Source organism: Heterodontus francisci, chromosome 41, assembly GCF_036365525.1.
Source record: "Heterodontus francisci isolate sHetFra1 chromosome 41, sHetFra1.hap1, whole genome shotgun sequence".
In the NCBI taxonomy this organism is placed as follows: domain Eukaryota; kingdom Metazoa; phylum Chordata; class Chondrichthyes; order Heterodontiformes; family Heterodontidae; genus Heterodontus; species Heterodontus francisci.
In genome coordinates, this window is record NC_090411.1 from 19,806,949 (window position 1) to 19,828,975 (window position 22,027).

The 22,027-nt window shown below is 44.3% G+C and overlaps 1 protein-coding gene across 3 annotated transcripts in view; it reads left to right on the plus strand.

The window, feature by feature from the left end:
* Nucleotides 1-22,027, plus strand: part of zc3h7bb (zinc finger CCCH-type containing 7Bb) — a 107,729-nt gene that overhangs the window by 23,354 nt on the left and 62,348 nt on the right. For all 3 annotated transcript variants that reach the window (XM_068019430.1, XM_068019432.1, XM_068019431.1), the window contains exons 3-6: nt 6,196-6,235; nt 11,625-11,822; nt 12,683-12,841; nt 20,168-20,248. In XM_068019430.1, the coding sequence (XP_067875531.1) occupies nt 6,196-6,235; nt 11,625-11,822; nt 12,683-12,841; nt 20,168-20,248 (478 nt within the window). The remainder of the gene's footprint in view (nt 1-6,195; nt 6,236-11,624; nt 11,823-12,682; nt 12,842-20,167; nt 20,249-22,027) is intronic.

Below are 22,027 nucleotides of genomic sequence, written 5' to 3' on the forward strand. Positions count from 1 at the left end.
CCTGGTACCACTTTGGTAAATCTTCTTTAGCATCCTCTCCAAGAGTTTGTCATCCTTTATAAAGAATTGGACACAATAACTAAGGTCTAACCAACAAATTTTTCCTTTACTGTTGAATCTGCTTCCCGTGATTTATAAAAGTCAGCATAACTTCCTTGCTTTTATACTCCATGCCTCTTTTTAAAAAAAAAATGTTCTGAGAAAGCAACCTTAGTGTCTTCCTTTTTGACATTTGGTGCCAGCAGCCGGTCTCCATGGATGTGCTGCAATCCAGTGTCGACCTGCCTGCTTGAAAGTGCAAACGGGCAGAACCAGCTCTGTGTTTTCAGCGCTGTAGCAGGAAACCCCGATCTGGCAGATTGTTCAGCGGCCCTGCATTACTATTGATCGCCGTGTCTGACTGGTGATACTTCAGAGTGGAGCTGCCTTTTGGAAGTGGAGTGTACATCTGGACTTGATTGCATTTGTCTAATATAGAAGCATTTTAGGATTTGATGGACAACAACTGGGACCACACGAGAGTCATAGAGTTACACAGCACAGAAACAGGCCCAGTGGCCCATCATGTCTGTGCCGGCCATCAAGAACCTAACTATTCTAATCCTGTTTTCCAGCACTTGGCCCGTAGCCTTGTATGCTATGGTGTTTCAAGTGCTCATCTAAATAATTAGTAAATGTTGTGAGGGTTCCTGCCTCTACCACCTCTTCAGGCAGTGTGTTCCAGATTCCAATCACCCTCTGAGTGAAAAAAAATTTCCTCAAATTCCCTCTGAAACTCCTGCTCCTTACCTTAAATCTATGCCCCCTGGTTATTGACCCCTCCACGAAGGGAAAAAGTTTCTTCTTATCTAACCTATCAATGCCCCTCATAATTTTGTATACCTCAATCATGTTCCCCCTCAGCCTTCTCTGCTCTAAGGAAAACAACCCTAGCCTTTTCAGTCTCTCTTCATAGCTGAAATGTTCCAGCCCAGGCAACATCCTGGTGAATCTCCTCTGCAACCTCTCCAGTGCAATCACATCCTTCCTATAGTGTGGTGCCCAGAACTGAACACAGTACCCCAGCTGTGGCCTAACTAGCGTTTTATACAGCTCCATCATAACCTCCCTGCTCTTGTTTTCTATGCCTTGGCTAATAAAGGCAAGTATCCCATATGCCTTCCTAACCACCTTATCTACCTGTGCTGCTGCCTTCAGTGATCTATGGACAAGTACACCAAGGTCCCTCTGGCTCTCTGTACTTCCTAGGGTCCTACCATCCATTGTATATTCCCTTGCCTTGTTAGTCCTCCCAAAATGCATCACCTCACACTTCTCAGGATTAAATTCCATTTGCCACTGCTCCGCCCATCTTACCAACCCACCTATATCGTCCTGTAATCTAAGGCTTTCCTCCTCACTATTTACGGCACCACTAATTTTCATGTCATCTGCGAACTTACTGATCATACCTCTTATATTCACGTCTAAATCATAAATGTACAGCAAGAGTCCCAGCACCGATCCCTGTGGTACACCACTGGTCGCAGGCTTCCAATCACAAAAACAACCCTCAACCATCACCCTCTGTCTTCTGCCACTAAGCCAATTTTGGATCCAATTTGCCAAATTGCCCTGGATCATATGGACTCTTACCTTCCTAACCAATCTCCCATGTGGGACCTTATCAAAAACCTTATTGAAGTCCATGTAGATTACATCAACTGCTTTACCGTCATCTACACCTCTAGTCACTGCCTCGAAAAATTCAATCAAATTAGTTGGACATGATCTCCCCCAACAAAGCCATGCTGACAATCCCTGCCTCTCCAAGTGGAGATTAATCCTGTCCCACAGAATTTCTTCCAATAGTTTCCCTACCACTGATGTTAGACTCACTGGCCTGTAATTACCTGGTTTATCCCTGCTACCCTTCTTGAGTTATGGTACCACATTCGCTGTTCTCCAATCCTCTGGTACCTCTCCTGTGGCCAGAGTGGATTTGAAAATTTGTGTCAGAGCCCCTGCTATCTCCTGCCTTGCCTCACATAACAGCCTGGGATACATCTCATCTGGGCCTGGGGATTTAACCACTTTTAAGCCTGCTAAAACAGCTAATACTTCCTCCCTCTCAATGTTAATATGTTCAAGTAAATCGCAATCCCCCTCCCTGATCTCTACACCTACATCGCTGTTCTCCACAGTGAAAACAGATGAAAAGTAATCATTTAAAACCTCACCTATGTCCTCCGGCTCCACACACAGATTGCCACTTTGGTCCCTAATGGGCCCTACTCTGTCTCTGGTTACCCTCTTGCCCTTAATATACTGATAAAATGCCTTAGGAGTTTCCTTTATCTTGCCCGCCAGTGTTTTTTCATGTCCCCTCTTCGCTCTCCTAATTACTTTTTTAAGTACCACCTACATTTTCTATACTCCCCTAGTGCCTCTGCTGTTTTCAGCACTCTGAATCTGCCTGAAGCCTCCTTTTTTTTTCCTGATCCAATCCTTTAAATCCCTTGACATCCAGGTTTCCCTGGACTTGTTGGTCCTATCCTTCACCTTAACGGGTACATGTTGGCTCTGAATTCTCACTATTTCCTTTTTGAATGACTCCCACTGGTCTGATGTAGACTTTCCTACAAGTAGCTGCTCCCAGTCCACTTTGACCAGATCCTGTTTTATCATATTGAAATCGGCCTTCCCCCAATTCAGTACCTTTATTTCCAGTCCATCTTTATCCTTTTCCATAACTACCTTAAATCTTAGAGTTATGGTCACTATCCCCGAAATGCTCCCTCACTGATACCTCTACCACTTGTCCAGCTTCATTCCCTAGGATTAGGTCCAGTACTGTCCCCTCTCTTGTAGGACTTTCTATGTACTGGCTCAAAAAGCTCTCCTGTATGCATTTTAAGAATTCTGCCCCCTTTACGCCTTTTGCACTAAGACTGTCCCAGTTGATATTGGGGAAGTTGAAATCCCCTATTATTATTACCCTATTATTTTTACACCTCTCTGAGATTTGCCTACATATCTGCTCCTCTATTGCCCCCTGACTGTTTGGAGGCCTGTAGTACACTCCAGCCAAGTGATTGCCCCCTTTTTGTTTTTAAGTTCTACCCATATGGCCTCATTTGAGGAACCGTCTAAGATATCATCCATCCTTACTGCAGTAATTGACTCCTTGATCAACAGTGCAATGCTACCTCCTCTTTTACACCCTCCCCTGTCTCGCCTGTAGATTCTATACCCTGGAATATTGAGCTGCCACTCACCACTCTTTTATTTTTATGTATCCAACCTTTCCCTTTCCTGCAGCAAACCATTCAGGTTAACAACTCAGCAGCTTTTTGGAAATTAAACCAGGGTAAACCTGAGCCTTGCCCTTAAATTGTTCTCTTAACTTTTGAATTATGTAGCATTTATGGCAGAGAAAGAGGCCATTCAGCCCAGCTGGCCCCTGCCAATGTTTATGCTTCACACAAGCCTCCTCTCACCCTACTTCATCTAACCCTATTATTCAGGAAATGTTTCCTCATAGCTACACTAACAATCAAAGTTCTGCCTCACACTTCCTGCTGCTTATTGTTCTATTCCAGTGGCGCAGTGGTTAGCACCGCAGCCTCACAGCTCCAGCGACCCGGGTTCAATTCTGGGTACTGCCTGTGTGGAGTTTGCAAGTTCTCCCTGTGTCTGCATGGGTTTCCTCCGGGTGCTCCGGTTTCCTCCCACATGCTAAAGACTTGCAGGTTGATAGGTTAATTGGCCATTATAAATTGCCCCAAGTATAGGTAGGTGGTAGGGAAATATAGGGACAGGTGGAGATGTGGTCGGAATATGGGATTAGTGTAGGATTAGTAAAAATGGGTGGTTGATGGTCGGCACAGACTCGGTGGGCCGAAGGGCCTGTTTCAGTGCTGTATCTCTAAACTAAACTAAACTCATGTGCTTCTCCAGATTTCCCCTTAAATGAATCGATGCGATTCACCTGAACCACTCCCTGTAGTAACAAGTTCCACATTCTCACCACTCTCTCTGGGTGAAGATGTTTCTCATGAATCCACTACTGGATTTATTAGTGACTATCTTATATTTATGACCCCTTAGTTTTGGTCTCCCCCACAAGTAGAAACATCATCTCTACATTTACCGTATCAAACCCCTTCATGATTTTCAAGTCCTTTCTTAGGTTACCCCTCTCAGCCTTCCCTTTTCTAGAGGGGGAAAAAAGCACCAGCCTTCAGTTTTTCCTGATACTTATAACCTCTCAGATCTGCCATCATTCTTGTAAATCTTTCTTGCACCTTCCCCAGCACCTCTCTGTCATTCTAGTAATATGAAGATCAGACCTGTGGACAGTACTCTTCAGTGTGGTCTAACCAAGGTTCTGTACAAGTTTATCATATTGCCCCTGCTTTTCAATTCTATTCCTCTTGTAATGATCTCCATTGCTTTAAGAGTATAAGAAACAGGAGCCATTCGGCCCCACGACCCTGCTGTTCCATTCAGTAAGATCATGGCTGATCTGATCTTGGCCTCAAATCCACATCCCTGCCTATTCCCCATAACCCTTGATGTCTCCTACAGTTCAAAAATCAGTCTATCTCGGCCTTGCATATGTTCAATGACCGCTCCCCCCCCACCCCCACCTCCACCTCCACAACTCTCTGGGGTAGAGAATTCCAAAGATTCACAACCCTTTGAGAGAAGAAATTTCTCCTCATCTCTGTCTTAAATGGGCGACCACTTATTCTGAATCTGTTCCCCCTAATGCTAGATTACCCCATGAGGGGAAATATCCTCTCAGCATCTACGCTGTCAAGCCCCCTGATTTGTTTCAATAAGATCACACCTCATTCTTCCAAACTCCAATGAGTATAGGCTCAACCTTTCCTCAAGGCAACCCCCTTCATCCCAAGAATAAGTCTAGTGAACCTTCTCAACTGCCTCCAATGCAAGTATATCCCTCCTTAAATAAGGATACCAAAACTGTACGCAGTACTCTCCGTGTGGTCTCACCAACACCCTATACAGTTGTCGCAAGACTTCCCTACATTCCATTTGCCTTCCTAATTACTTGCTGCTCCTGCATGCTAACTTTTTGTGTTTTCATGTATGTGGACACCCAGATCCCTCTGTACTGCAGCATTCTGTAGTCTCTCTCCATTTAAATAATATTTTGCTTTCTCTTCCTACCAAAGTGGGTAACCTTGTGTTTTCCCACATGATACTCCCATCTGCTAAATTCTTGCCCACTCCCTTAACCTATCTATGTCTCTCTGTAGACTCTTTGTGTCCTCCTCAGAACTTGCTTTCCTGCCTATCTGTGTATCATCAACTAATTTGGCTACAATACACTCTGCCCCTTCATCCAGTTCATTAATATAGATTGTAAATAATTGAGGCCCTGGCACTGACCCCTGTGGCAGCCCATTAGTTACTGGTTGCCAACCTGCAAATGACCCATTTATCTCAACTCTCTATTTTCTGTTGGTTAGCCAATCTGTCTATGCTTTGTTTGCATTTTTATGGCCTTGTTAACTTGAGTTGCTACTTGTAATGATTTGTGACTGTGTACCCCTAGATCCCTTTGCTCTTTGATTCTTACATTCCAAGGAGTAAGTACCCTCCTTATTTCTCCCACCAAAATGCACCACTTCATATTTGCCCATGTTCAAATTCATTTGCCATCCACATTGAGTCAGTTGACCCGCAATTTGTTTAACGTCAGATCCCGTGAAATGACCAGGTCTCCATAACTCCAGTAAAAGCATTCTGCTATTTCTTAGGTACCAGTGCTAAATCTGCATCTAATTTGTTAAAGCTTTTCCTGGCAACTGTCTTGAGGCTCCTCCAATTCTGGCCTCTTGCCTACCCCCAATTTTCATTGGTCCACGTTGGCGGATGTGCCTTCAGCTGCCTTGACCCTAAGCTCTGGAGTTTCCTCCCTGAACCTCTTAACCTGTCTACTTCTCTTTGCTCCTTTAAGACGCTCCTTTAAAACTTACCTCTTTGACCAAGCTTGTGGTCATCTGCCCGAATATCTCCTTCTGTGACTTGGTGTCAAATTTTTTTTGGGTCATGTTCTCGTGCAGCACCTTGGGATGTTTTACCACGTTAACGGTGCTATATAAATGCAAGTTGTTGTTATCTTAGTCATTATTGTTAAGAAATCTCACTAATAGTCTTTCATTTTTCTGCTTCCTCCACCAGATCTCCCTTGCCTTATCCAGGAAGTCAAGATGAATATGAGGTACAAACAGTTCTTGCTATTCTTGGTCATTTTGTTTTCTTTAAATGTATTTTTTGTTTAACCACCAAACTAGTGGATGCCACACTCCTCCCCTTCAGTGGGGAGAGAAGAGCACCTACCCTTCCCCGCCATTGTCGCTCCCCTAATTGGGTGAGAAGGTGCTTCAGCAGAGTCAGATGTGGAATGCAATTTAGCTTCCTCTTCTGTTTCTCTGTGTGCCCCTGGTGTTGGAGGATAAACCCTTTAAACTTTTTAATAACAGCTTCAAAAAGCTAGAGATAGTATTATGTCTGGCATTTAGCTACCTTTATTATTGTTTCAAAACATCCATCTTAAAACTGCGTACAGTGTAGTACACACAGCCCTACATCTGGAAACTTGCGTGTAAGGAATGGTGAGCCAATCCAGATCTGTCCATAATACCTCACCTTCAAGGTAGCTAAAGTTCCTACTGAGTTTCAGGACAAATGTGGATACCGTATATCATTGGGTATCCTGTTGACGCAACTGTTGTTGTTTAGTTTATTCGTTGTTAACCTCCCACCCTGATGTCTTATCCCTTCCAATCTTAAATTACATAGAATGTACACCACAAAAACAGGCCATTCAGCCCAACTGGTCTACTGTGGTGGAATGTGGGTTACAATCCATAATTTCGCCAACGCAGAGAATTTCCAGTTTAGTCTTTACCCAGAGAGTGGTTAGAATGTGGAACTTTCTACCACATGAATAGTTGAGGCGACTTGCATAGATGCATTTAAGGGGAAGCCAGGCAAGTGCATGAAGGAAAAAGGAGTAGAACAGTATGTTGATGAGGTGAGATGAAGTAAGATGGGATGAGGCTCGGGTAGAACATAAACATCAACATAGACCTCTTGGGCTGCATGCCTGTTTGTGCTGTATGTACTGTATAATTATATGTAATTGAACTGTTGGGGACAAAGCACTGAGCAGAGGCAAGACACTTGAGTGCAGAAAGGAAGAGAAATTTGTAGAATGAGGCAGTGCTAGCTGTTTTTATACACTGGGAGTCACTTGTAGGTCAACAATGACAGAGGCCTGAGAATAGATTACCATTCCACTTTGTAGACTAGCAATTGCACTTAGTTCATTCTGTAACTGTTGCACTCTAATAAGTCAGATATAAATGTGTGAGGAAAAATTGAAAAATGGTTTAATCATTCCAGAAAAATGAATAAACTACTGGTATCTTGACAAAGAAAGAACTTCCAGTTATGTTGGTGTCAGCCATGGCTCAGTGGGTAGCACTCTCGCCTCTGAGTCACACGGTTGTGGGATTTGAGCACAAAATCCAGGCTGAAACCCTCGTGCAGTACTGAGGGAGTGCTGCACTGATAGAGGTGCCGTCTTTCAGATGAGACCAAGGCCCCGTCTTCTCTTTTCAGGTGGATGTGAAAGATCCTGTGGCACTATTTGAAAAGCATGGCCTGGCCAATATTTATTCCTCAACCAACACCTAAAAGCAGATGATCTGGTCATTAACCGATTGCTGTTTGTGGGATCTTGCTTTGTGCAAATTGGCTGCCGCATTTCCTACATTGCAACAGTGATTACACTTCAAAAGTACTTCATTAGCTGTAAAGCGCTTTGGGAATCCTAAGGTCATGAAAGGCTCTTGCTCGCCTCTCCTGTCTCGAATCACTTTATAGCCAGCACACTACGTTTTTTTTAAGGGGTAGCCAGGCGAGTCCATGAGGGAGAATGGAGAAGAACAGTATTTATTGTTTTATTTATTTAGAGATACAGCACTGAAACAGGCCCTTCGGCCCACCGATACTGTGCCGACCAACAACCACCCATTTATACTAATCCTACATTAATCCCATATTCCCTAAACATCCCCACCATTCGCCTACCACCGACCTACACTAGGGGCAATTTACAATGGCCAATTTACCTAGCAACCTGCAAGTCTTTGGCTGTGGGAGGAAACCAGAGCACCCGGCGGAAACCCACGCAGTCACAGGGAGAACTTGCAAACTCCGCACAGGCAGTACCCAGAACTGAACCCGGGTCGCTGGAGCTGTGAGGCTGCGGTGCTAACCACTGCGCCACTGTGCGCTGTTGATGGGGTGAGGTGTAGTAAGGTGGAAGGAGGTTTGTGTGGAACATAGACACTGATATATACCTGTTGGGTTGAATGCTTGTTTCTGTGCTATATGTACTATGTAGCTGGGCTGTTAATAAGGCACTAAACCAGCAGCAGAAGCAAACGTGTATAATAGAGATTTTACTGTACCAAGGATTGTTTTGGCAGGTGGTGATCCTATGAAATTATAGCGTTTCGTAGTATGTTTTTGTTATATGACCTCAATATTCTGTTTTGTTTTCTTCCTCCGATTTTCTGCTCCCTCTCCTTGAAGCTGTTGGCAAACATTGCAGTTCATTGCCCCAACACATGCCCCCCCACCCCTCATCCCCAAGCAGCCTTTCTTCACCTAAACAGTGAGTGTCGGAAGGCTGCTTGAGGGTGGGTTGAGTGGATGGGAAAAATAATTTCCTCACCTGATACCAACGTATACACATTCTCCATTATGAGTGATTGGATAATTATCAAGAGGGGGAACAGGATCTGGTCAAAGTGGACTGGGAGCAGCTACTTGTAGGAAAGTCTACATCAGGCCAGTGGGAGTCATTCAAAGAGGAAATAGTGAGGGTACAGAGCCAACATGTACCCATTAAGGTGAAGGGTAGGACCATCAAGTCCAGGGAAACCTGGATGTCAAGGGATATAGAGCATTGGATCAGGAAAAAAAAAAGGAGGCTTATGGCAGATTTGGAGCGCTGAAAACAGCAGAGGCACTAGAGGAGTATAGAAAGTGTAGGGGGGTACTTACAAAAGTAATTAGGAGAGCAAAGAGGGGACATGAAAAAACACTGGCGGGCAAGATAAAGGAAAATCCTAAGGCATTTTATAAGTATATTAAGGGCAAGAGGGTAACCAGAGACAGAGTAGGGCCCATTAGGGACCAAAGTGGCAATCTGTGTGTGGAGCCGGAGGACATCGTTGAGGTTTTAAATGATTACTTTTCATCTGTTTTCACTAGGGAGAACGACGATGTAGGTGTAGAGATCAGGGAGGGGGATTGCGATATACTTGAACATATTAACATTGAAAGGGAGGAAGTTTTAGCAGGCTTATAAGTGGATAAATCCCCAGGCCCAGATGAGATGTATCCCAGGCTGTTATGTGAGGCAAGGCAGGAGATAGCAGGAGCTCTGACACAAATTTTCAAATCCTCTCTGGCCACAGGAGAGGTACCAGAGGATTGGAGGACAGCGGCTGTGATACCATTATTCAAGAAGGGTAGGAGGGATAGAGCAGGTAATTACAGGCCAGTGAGTCTAATATCAGTGGTTGGGAAACTATTGGAAAAATTCTGAGGGACAGGATTAATCGCCACTTGGAGAGGCAGGGAATAATCAGGGATAGTCAGCACGGCTTTGTCAGGGGGAGATTGTGTCTAACTAACGTGATTGAATTTTTCGAGGAGGTGACTAGATGTGTAGATGACGGTAAAGCAGTTGATGTAGTCTACATGGACTTCAGTAAGGCCTTTGATAAGGTCCTGCTTGGGATATTGGTTAAGAAGATAAGAGCTCATGGGATCCAGGGCAATTTGGCAAATTGGATCCAAAATTGGCTTAGTGGCAGGAAACAGAGGGTAATAGTCAAGGGTTGTTTTTGCGAGTGGAAGCCTGTGACCAGTGGTGTACCGCAGGGATTGGTGCTGGGACCCTTGCTATTTGTAGTGTACATTAATGATTTAGACGTGAATATAGGAGGTATGATCAGTAAGTTCACAGATGACATGAAAATTGGTGGTGCCGTAAATAGTGAGGAGCAAAGCCTTAGATTACAGGATGATATAGATGGGCTGGTAAGATGGGCGGAGCTGTGGCAAATGAAATTTAATCCTGAGAAGTGTGAGGTGATGCATTTTGGGAGGACTAACAAGGCAAGGGAATATACAATGGATGGTAGGACCCTCGGAAGTACAGAAGGTCAGAGGGACCTTGCTGTACTTGTCTATAGATCACTGAAGGTAGCAGCACTGGTAGGTAAGGTGGTTAGGAAGGCATATGGGATACTTGCCTTTAATAGCCGAGGCATAGAATCTTAGAGCAGGGAGATAATGATGGAGCTGTATAAAACGCTAGTTAGGCCACAGCTGGAGTACTGTGTACAGTTCTGGGCACCACACTATAGGAAGGATGTGTTTAGTTTGTTTTAGTTCAGAGATACAGCACTGAAACAGGCCCTTCGGCCCACGAAGTCTGTGCTGACCATCAACCACCCATTTATACTAATCCTACACTAATTCCATATTCCTACCACATCCCCACCTGTCCCTATATTTTCCTTACCACCTACCTACACTAGGGGCAGTTTCTAATGGCCAATTTACCTATCAACCTGCGAGTCTTTGGCATGTGGGAGGAAACCGGAGCACCCGGAGGAAACCCACGCAGACACAGGGAGAACTGACAAACTCCACACAGGCAGTACCCGGAATTGAACCCGGGTCGCTAGAGCTGTGAGGCTGCGGTGCTAACCACTGCGCCACTATGCCGCCCTTGATTGCACTTGAGAAGGTGCAAAGGAGATTCACCAGGATGTTGCCTGGGCTGGAGCATTTCAGCTATGAAGAGACACTGAAAAGGCTAGGGTTGTTTTCCTTAGAGCAGAGAAGGCTGGGGGGGAACATGATTGAGGTATACAAAATTATGAGGGGCATTGATAGGTTAGATAGGAAGAGACTTTTTCCCTTAGTGGAGGGGTCAGTAACCAGGGGGCATAGATTTAAGGTTAGGGGCAGGAGGTTTAAAGGGAATTTGAGGAAGAAAATTTTCATCCAGAGGGTGGTTGGAATCTGGAACACACTGCCTGAAGAGGCAGGAACCCTCACAACATTTAAGAAGTATTTAGATGAGCACTTGAAACTTCATAGCTTACAAGGCTATAGGCCAAGTGCTGGAAAATGGGACTAGGTGCTTGATGGCCGGCACAGACACGATGGGCCGAAGGGCCTGTTTCTGTGCTATATAACTCTATGACTTTTCTCCCCTGCTTTCATACCTGATCGATTAAAACAAATTATAGAACCCCAATTCAGATCAGCTAACACAGAACAGATGGTATTGAGTCATAAATGTTCCTGTCTGGCTCTGTTCTGCGCTGATTAATACTCCTATAAACTGAGCCAGCAGGGAAGGGAGGGGAATGATACTGTGCCGACCAGACCAATCAAAAGTGAACATTCTGAGTAAGATTACCATGGGATGTTAAAAGGTTTGTACTGTTTCACCAGCAATCTAATGAAGGGTTTAGTTTTAATTTACAATTTCTTTTTGTCCCTGTGTCCAGGCTTTTCTGCATCAGCTTGTTAAAAACTTGCTGGAAGAAGGGAATGGGCTGTATAGAGAGGCCAATTATAAACTGGCCCTGGTCCAGTATGTAGAGGCCCTGGATGTAGCACAGTATGCAGAATCGGACGAGGTTGTGATCTCGCAACGTTTGCTCGAGAAGCTGTACGTTAATCGAGCAGCCTGCTACTTCAGTATGGTGAGTATCAGTGAGGATTTTTAATTATCAGTAGCTTTAGAGTGAAAATGTACACCTGTCTCGGATACAGTGTCCTAGCCAATATTTGTCTCTCAACCAACATCACTAAAAACGGAATATCTGGTCTTTTATTGCTGTTTGTGGGAGCTTGCTGTTTGTGGGAGCTTGCTGTGTGCAAGTTAGCTGCCATGTTTCCAACGTTACAACAATAAGTATGCTTCAAAAGTATTACGTTGGCATTAAAGCCCTCCTGCGGTTGTGAAAGGCGCTATATAAATCCCAAGCCTTTCTTTCTCAACTTTGTGAGTTTGTATAGTAATGGATTTGTTGTAAAATCGTTTTGACATTGATTTCACTGTAGTGATGGGTTATCTTGGCTACCTTATGGCCCCTTCAATATCCTGCGAGATGTGTTAATAGTTTTAATGCTGTAACCGACCATTGCTGAATTGCCCGTTTATATGGCGAGCAGATTTTGTAACGGTGGAGCCACTGCACATCCACCAGCGTTCGATATCCACAGCCATTGCAGTCTCGTTAATGGCCTCTTTTATTCTGGCTGGGGTCTTGTACTGATGGTGGAGGTCAGTAGGGGGATTGGGGGTGGTTTGTCGGAACCAGTAATGGTTAAAACCAACCACTGGCCTTTACAGGCAGGTTGAGAGGCACTCAGTGATAGAATGGCTACTTGGTTGAGCTATTGCGGGGCTGGTATCTCTAGAACCCCATCCCAGAAAGATTCGGCACCTTCAGAAATTTGGGAGGACGAATAAAAAATAAAGTGACTTTTTCCCTTCCTGAGGGAGGCGGAGAAATAAGAATCTGTGCCATGGAGTTGTTAACTTTGACTGTTATTGCAGGGTGTATATGAGAAAGCTCTGGAAGACTGTGAAAGCACGCTAAAGCTCAATGAAAATAACTACCGGGCACTTTATCGGAAAACACGGGCACTGAACGCACTAGGAAAGCATAAAGAAGCTTATGAATGTATTGCCAAGTGCTCCTTTGCTGTTCCCCAGGTGAGTAGGCCTGTTTCCACGGCAGAGCAGTTTTGGCTTTCATGTCTCCACCTGGACTGGAAATGTATAAAATTTACTTGAGTGTAGCAACATTCCCTCCTTCCCAGCTCCGAGCATTGTAGAGTCTTACAGCCGAGAAGGAGGCTATTCAGCCCATTATGCTTATGATAGCTCTCTGAAGAAGCTGTCCATTTAATCCACTCCAGCCCTTTGCCCACACTCTTGTAAACTTTTCCTGTTTCAAGCACCTATCCCCATCCCTTTTAAAAACTATTATAAGTTTCCTTCCATAACTAGTTCTCATAGGCATTCCATGCCCTGAACAACCTTCTGTGTAAAAACCAAAAAACTCCTAACCTCTCCCTTTGTGAGATCTAAAATTGATGCCCTCTCATGACCAATGGAAGTAGGGTAAACTGGGGGGAAAAAAACTATCAAAATCCCTCAATCTTAAATGCCTCTATTAGCCATAATCTAATTGAATGATGGAACATAGGAACAGGAGGAGGCCATTTAGCCCCTCGACCCTCCTGATCGATCAGTTCCAGGGCCTGTTGTAACTACTGTCCACAGATCCAAGGTGCATAAAGTTGATGGGGGGGGGGGGGGGTGGTTGGTGTAGGAAAGGGGGGAGTCCTCCAGATGCCTCACCCTCTTCCGAGGGCTTGCACATGCCCACCTGGCCCACAGCGACAGACATTGTTTTTTTATTCCAAAAATATACTTTATAAAAATCTGTTTTAAAAAAAAATTACGAAACAGTTCCAAGTTGGCATTCCAGAAGGTGTAAAAGAAATCAGTTTTCTTCAATACAGAACGTGAGTTGCCTCACAACCATTCCATTCCATTTTACATGCAATGTATATTTGGATTACACAGCAAAACCATATTTTGGTGCATAGAGCCCGAGGGGTTTTATATACGTTCCAGCCCCTCGGTTCACTGTGGCGGGAGGACCTTATACAGTGGCCTTTCCCCATTGAGCCTTTGCGGCGTCTGCCCCAAGCTTTATTGCATCCCTCAGCACGTCGTCCTGGACCATGGAATGTGCCAGCCTGCAACACTCGGTCGTGGATAGCTCTTTGCACTGTAAGACCAGCAAGTTTCAGGCAGACCAAAGAGCGACAGACGTTGACTGGTAGAGTAGAATAATATTCCAATCCCATATGAGTTTTTAATTTGCTTTGAGCCAATTGTTTTAGTGGTGCCCTTTTTATTTTGTGGCCACACCATTTTCTGATTCAAAAAAAATAGAAATTACAGCACAGAATCAGGCCATTCAGCCCTCCTGATCTATGTTCACAGAAGCCTCCACCCACCCCTCTTCATTTCACCCTCCACCCACCCCTCTTCATTTCACCCAATCAGCATAAACTCTATTCCTCATGTTTATCTAGCTTCCCCTCAAACACATCTATGTTATTTGCCTCAACCACTCTATGTGGTAGAGAGTTCCACATTCTAGGTACTGTCCTGGTAAAGATGTTACACATCCACTCTGCAGGTTTGTTAAGGTCATCTTGTATTTTGTCATGGTCCTCCTCAGTAGTAACTGTCTCCACAATTTGGTGTCATTTGTAAATTTTGATATTGTACTTTTTTTATTTTACTTGTTCATGGGATGTTGGTGTCGCAGGCTAGGCCAGCATTTATTGCCCAACCCTATTTGCCCTTGAGAAGGTGGTGGTGAGCTGCCTTCTTGAACCGCTGCAATCCATGTGGGGTGCTGTTAGGAAGGGAGTTCCAGGATTTTGACCCAGGGACAGTGAAGGAACAGCGATATAGTTCCAAGTCAGGATGGTGTGTGGCTTGGAGGGAAACTTGCAAGTGGTGATGTTCCCATACATCTGCTGCCCTTGTTCTTCTAGGTGGTATAGATTAAATTGTCCTTGACAGAGGACAAAGGATCGGCACAACATTGTGGGCCGAAGGGCCTGTTCTGTGCTGTATGTTCTATGTTCTATCTATGTTCTATGTCACACGTTTGGAAGGTGCTGTCTGAGGAGTCTTGGTGCGTTGCTGCAATTCATCTTGTAGATGGTACCCATTGCTGCCACTGTGTGTCGGTGGTGGAGGGAGTGAATGTTTGTGGGCGGGGTGCCAATCAAATGGGCTGCTTTGTCCTGGATGCTGTCAAACTTCTTGAGTGTTGTTGGAGCTGCACCCATCCAGGCAAGTGGAGAGTATTTCATCACACAACTGACTTGTGCCTTGTAGATGATGGACAGGCTTTGGGAAGTCAGGAGGTGAGTTACACCCCACGGGATTCCTGGCCTCTGACCTGTTCTTGTAACCACAGTGTATATATGGCTTCTCCAGTTCAGTTTCTGGTCAATGGTAAGCTCCCCAAGATGTTGTTAGTGGGGGATTCACCGATTGAATGCCATTGAATATCAAGGGGAGATGGTTAGATTCTCTCTTTAGGAGATGGTCATTGCCTGGCACTTGTGTGGTGAGAATGTTACTTGCCACTTATCAGCCCAAGCCTGGATATTGTCCTGGTCTTGCTGCATTTCTACACAGACTACTTTAGTATCTGAGGAGTCACAACTGGTGCTGTACATTGTGCAATCATCTGCGAACATCCCTACTTCTGACCTTATGATTGAAGGAAGATCATTGATGAAGCAGCTGAAGATGGTTGGGCCTAGGACACTACCTTCAGGAGAACCTGCAGAGATGTCCTGGAGCTGAGATGATTGACCTCCAACAACCACAACCATCTTCCTTTGCACTAGGCATGACTCAACCAGTGGAGAGTTTCCCCTCTGATTCCCATTGACCTCAGTTTTGCTAGGGCTCCTTGATGCCATACTCGGTCAAATGCTGCCTTGATGTCAAGGGCAGTCACCCTCACCTCACCTTTTGAGTTCAGCGCTTTTGTCCATGTTTGAACCAAGGCTGTAATGAGGTCAGGAGCTGAGTGGCCCTGGCGGAACCCAAACTGAGCATTGCTGAGCAGGTTATTGCTAAGCAAGTGCAGCTGGATAGCACTGGCGACGACACCTTCCATCACTTTACTGATGATTGAGAGTAGACTGATGGGGCGATAATTGGCCGGGTTGGATTTGTCCTGCTTTTTTTTGTGTACAGGACATACCTGGGCAATTTTCCACATTGCCAGGTAAATGCCAATGTTGTAGCTGTACTGGAACAGCTTGGCTAGGGACGCAGAAAGTTCTGGAGCACTTTGTAGTATCCAGTGCCTTCATTCGTTTCTTGATATTACGTGGAGTGAATCAAATTGGCTGAAAACCAGCATCTGTGATGCTGGGGCCTTCAGGAGGAGGCCGAGATGGATCATCCACTTGGCACTTCTGGCTGAAGATTGTTGCAAATGCTTCACCCTTATCTTTTACACTGATGTGCTGGGCTTTCAGTTTTCTATTGAGGATGGGGATATTAGTGGAAGTTCTCAGGTACAAATGATTTGTGTAAATATTGAACAACAGTGGTCCCAGCAACCCACTGATACCTGTGGGAAACCACTTCCCACCTTTCGCTAGTCTGAGTAACTACCTTTAATCCCAACTCTCTGTTGTAGCCAGTTTACGATCCATTCTGCTACTTGTCCCCTGACTTCACATGTTCTAATCTTAGTCACGAGTCTGCTATGTGGTACCTTGTCGAAGGTCAGAGGCTAGGAATTCTGTGATGAGTAACTCACCTCCTGTCTCCCCATGCTTGTCCACTATCTACAAGGCACAAGTCAGGAGTGTGATGGAATACTCTCCACTTACCTGGATGAGTGCAGCTCAGCAACACTCAAGAAGCTCAACACCATCCAGGACAAAGCAGCCCGCTTGGTTAGCACTACAGCCTCATAGCTCCAGGGACTCGGGTTCAATTCTGGGTACTGCCTGTGCGGAGTTTGCAAGTTCTCCCTGTGACCGTGTGGGTTTTCGCCGGGTGCTCCGGTTTCCTCCCACCGCCAAAGACTTGCAGGTGATAGGTAAATTGGCCATTGTAAATTGCCCCTAGTGTAGGTAGGTGGTAGGGAATATGGGATTACTGTAGGGTTAGTATAAATAGGTGGTTTAGTCGGCACAGACTCAGTGGGCCAAAGGGCCTGTTTCAGTGCTGTATCTCTAAATAAATAAATAAACAAACATTCACTCCCTTCACCACCAATGCACAGTGGCAGCAGTGTGTACCATATACAAGATGCGCTACAGCAACTCACCAAGTCTCCTTTGACAGCACCTTCCAAAACCACGACCTCTACCACCTTGAAGAAGAAGGGCAGCAGATGCATGGGAACATTGGCACCTGCAAGTTTCCCTCCAAGCCACACACCATCATGACTTGGAACTATATCGCTGTTCCTTCACTGTCGCTGGGTCAAAATCCTGGAACTCCCTTCCTAACAGCACTGTGGGTGCACCTACACCACAAGCACAGCAGCAGTTCAAGAAGCCAGCTCACCACCATCACCTCAAAGACAATTAGCGATGGGCAATAAATGATGGCCTAGCCAGCGATGTCCACATCCCATGAATAAATAAGAAAAATTTTTGAAAGTTTGCACATATTACATTTCCTTCATTATCCTGTTTACTCTTTCTGTTACTACTTCAAAGTATTCAGTAAGGTTGGTCAAGCATGAATTCTCTGTGGCAGTATAATCTCGATGCTTCAGTGCATTAACCGGTCTCTTGCAACTCCCACTTTTCCACGTAGTCAAACAGTGAAAAAGGAGTTCGAATAACAATTAGCTCAGATGATGTTGGGAATAATTTGCGTTCAACCTCCTGGTCTTACAAATATACAATCATAATACAGGCACTCCACCCACAGCCATGTAATTATCCCTGGAGAGGAGAAGAAGCAGATAAAAATCCCTATTAAGGATAAATATTTGGAAAATTCTCCAAACCCTTTAGGCGATCACAATTAGTCCAGGAGAGGTCACGTTGATCCTGACTTATATTACAGGTACCTACCTCTGTACAATATGATCTGTGCTCTAGCCAGAAACTGGTCTTGCACTCTCTTGAAGGTGTAAAGCAAATCAGTGTTCACTGTAGCAGAGAGCAGCCTGTTCCATGGGTCCACTACTCTCTGGGAATAGAATAATCACATCCAATCTAGTTCTACCCTTGCCTAACTTGAAAGTGTGACCGTTGGTTTTCCCTAACTTGCCTATTAAAAATAATTTGTCCACGTGAACACAATATAGTCCCTTCACTTTTATAAACTTTGATCAAATCACCCCTGAGTCTATGCTTCTCTGAAGTGTACTGACCCAGCTCTTTAATCCTGTCTGGGTAGCTAATGGGTTTTAAACTAGGAGTCAGTGTTCTGCTCTTCTGCACCTTTTACAAAGCCTCAATAACTCCCAACATGTGAGGGGTCCAAAGCTAAGCAGGCGATACTAAATGAAGCCTAATTTAGATCTTGCACAGGACAAAAAGGTTTTGTAATGAATTGTCCTATGAACGCAACTTGTTTGCTTTAGATGTAGCTGCATGGCATTGATTATGAGCCTTTAGAGACTGATGCACGATAACATCCAGATCTTTCTCTTTCACCACAGACTTCAGTTCTGTCCCTGGAGGGTGCATGTATATTTAGCATTAGATCTGCCCATGTGTATAAAACTGCACTTTTCCAAATTAAGTATCATTTGCCGAACAAGGGCCCATTCACCCACACAGCGAGATTTACTTGCAGTATTTGAGCTTCCTGTACAATCCTTACACTCGCACTAGCTTAGTATTGTCTGCCAACTGGCAATCACTTCCCCAACACATACATCTATGTCATTAATGGATATAGTAAAGAGCAAATGTCCCAACAACGATCCAATTACAACATGAATTGTAACGGGTCTCTAAGCAGATCCAGATCCATTAACAACTTGCTGCCTATGGGCAATCAGCCAATTCTCACTCCACTGCAACAGATAAAATATTGAAGAGTAGCCTCTTATCAAACGTTTTTTTAATAGTTCAGGCAGCCAATGTCTACCACGTTATCCTTATCCAAAAGCTTAGCAACTTCTTCAAAATATTCAGTCAAATTTGTAAGACATGGCCTTCTTTTCTGGAAGCCGTGTTGAGTGTTTTTGAGAATGCATTCTTTCTCCAAGTGATCATTATTTTGTTCATTCATTGGTGCCATCTTCTTCCCAGAAAGTTGACTGCCATGGATGTCCACCTCTGTCTGTCCTGTGCTGCCCTTATGCATTCCACATAGGTCAGCTGCATCCAGTCTATTATATTCATCATCCATTTTCTCTTCTGCTTCCCTTTCCTGTGTTTTCTGTTGATCTTTCCTTCCACTAATTGTCTCTATCTTCTGCTCCAGATATGACCAAAATATTGTATCTTTCTCTCTTTAATGTTATGCACTAATTTCCTCTTTCCTCCAGCCATTCCCAGCTCTTCTTCATTAGTCTTTCTGTCTGTGTAGGATATATGGAACATCCTCCCATATGTCCACATCTTAAATGCATTCAACTAATCAGTAGACTTTTTTTTGTTTGTTCTCCATGTCTCCGAGGCATATAACATAGGTGACAAAATGTAGCACCTTAGCATTCTTTTCCTAAGATTCCGTTTTAGTTTTTTTGATGATAACACATTTTTGGGCATCTTTTAATATACCTTTGAACATCTTGCCTATTACTGAAGTCAAACTAGTGGGCCTACAGTTATGCAGCTCTGTCTTATCTTTTTTAGAAATTGGAACTATCCTTCCAGTCTGACGGAACAGTCCTGATTCTAGCAAGCTAGTAAATGAATCTAGCATGGGGCACAATATAGCATCTGTCCCATTTCTTGTAAGGATCCTTGGGTGAATGTCAGCAGCAAAATGTTATTGGCATGAGTTTTTTTTTGTCCTTTAACATAATTTGTCTCCTCCCTCCTCTCTTAAAGATGTTGATACCCTGGGGTACAATTCCACAAGTGCAGGGCCCCCTCCGGTATTGTTACGAATTCTGAACTAAGGGCATAGGAGCAGGAGTTGGCCATTCAGCCCCTTGAGCCTGTTCCAACATTCAGTTATATCATGGGCTATATAAATGCAAGTTCTTTCTTTCGGCTGACCGATAATTTAGCCTCATTTTCCCATTTTGATTCCATATCCCTTAATAGCCTTGCCTTACAAGATCAGCTCACTTAGCACAAACTAGGGATTCGACCTGGGACCTTGCAGGCCTGTATGGCTCAGTAACTCCCTGTATAACTTGCTGAGCTGTCAGGGGAAGCACTCTGTTAGTATAAACATGGTGGCTTCCAAAATGTCAGTAACCTTAACAGATATTTGCTTAAAAGCATAAGGATCGAAGGTGGAACAATGTATTATCTTTTATCTGTTTAGGACGAAAATGTAATCAAATGGACACAAGAACTGGCACAGAAGTTGGGGCTAAGGATCCGTAAAGCATACATCAGAGCTCAGGTGAGTGTTATTGGCCTGCTGCATGTTTTTTTTCCCTCTTATCCCCGAATATTTATTTTTCCCTGGGGGTTATTGGATATTACGATCATAATTCTTAAGGGGTTTGACAAGGGTAGATGCTGAGATGATGTTCCCGCTGGCTGGGGAGACTAGAACTAGGGAGTCATAAGATCTGGGAAATTCCATTCCAATCTATCAAGGCAATCGAAGATTGTCCAGGCGATCACACTGACTCTGATAATTCTGTGTAGTACCTACCATATGTATATCTACTCTCCGTCCCAGCCAGAAGCAGGTCCAGCTCTCGCCTGAAGGAATTCATCAAATCTGCGTCCTGTTCCTCTGCAGCCTGTTTCACAGGTCCACTATTCTGTAGGAAAGGAACCACCTCTTGACATCTAACCTAAATTTTGGCCTTATGTAAATTAAAATTGTGACCCCTGGTCCTCCCTAACCTAAATTTATTTGTATTAATTTTAAGCTGTTTGGAAAGATTGGATAGGATGGGGTTATTTTTGGAACAGAGGAGGATGAGGGGAGATTTAATTGAGATATATAAATTTTGACAGCCATAGGTAGAGTGGATAGGAAGAACTTATTTCCCTTAGCAGAGGTCAATAAACAGGAGGTATAGATTTCAAGTAATTGGTAGAGGATTAGAGGGGAGTTGAGGAGAAACTGCAGACCAAGAGTTGGAAAGTGGGATTAGGTTGGGTAGCTCTTTATCGGCCAGCGCAGTCATGATAGCCCCCTACGGTACCGTAAATTTCTATGATTCTATAATTATTTAACTGGAACAAGCCATCTACGCAAACACAACCCTTCACCATCTTATAAACCTTGTTCAGTCTACATTTCTGTAAAGTGTAGAGTCCCAGCTCTTTAGACAGTCTTGATGACTAATAATGCGTTATTGATCAAGTACAGGAAATCTGGCTGCTTTCCCCACAATACCAACCCCCCACCATTCCCCCTGCTCAGCTCAGGGTGTAGGGCCCCATTGTAGTGCACCCTGGCTGAAACAAAGCAATTGCTTTACAATGGTTGCATTCATGTGTAATGAACATTGCAAGTAGTTTATTGCCTTTTATGAAGGGGATCTGAAGACAATAAACAGCAACTTGGATTTGTAGATGTAGATGTAGAAAAGAAAGTCTCAGATTGTTGACAGGCAGAGAGGGACTGAACCAGGGCCTTTGTGTTAAGAGGTTAGTTAACAGATGGGTTTTCAGGAGGCTTTTAAAGTCAAGAGGGAGAGAGCTTTAGGGAAAGCGATCTAGAGTGTAGGGCCAAAGTGGCTGAAAGCTGTGCCACTGATGGAGTGGATGATGAGCATGATGCAGAGGAGACTAGTCAGAAGATTGAATGGCACATGAGGGGACATTAGGGTGAAGAATGTTATGCTTAACCTTTATAACCACTGGTTAAGCCCCAACTAGAGTATTGTATCCAGTTCTCGGCCACAACATTTTAGGAAGGATGTCAAGGCTTTAGAGGAAGTGAAGCGGAGAATTACTAGAATGGTACCAGGGCAGCAGGACTTCAGCTATGTGGAGAGGCTGGGATTGTTCTCCTTAGAGGAGAGAAGATTAAGGGGAGTTTTAATAGAGGCATTTAAAATCATGAAGACCCGTCACAGGAACAAGGACTGAATATCCTCCTCCTGTGCCATATCATTCTGTGGTTCTATAAATCATAGGATCATAGAATGGTTCCAGCACAGAAGGAGGTCATTTGGCCCAGAGTGTCCATTCCAACTCTCTGCAAGAGAAACTCAGC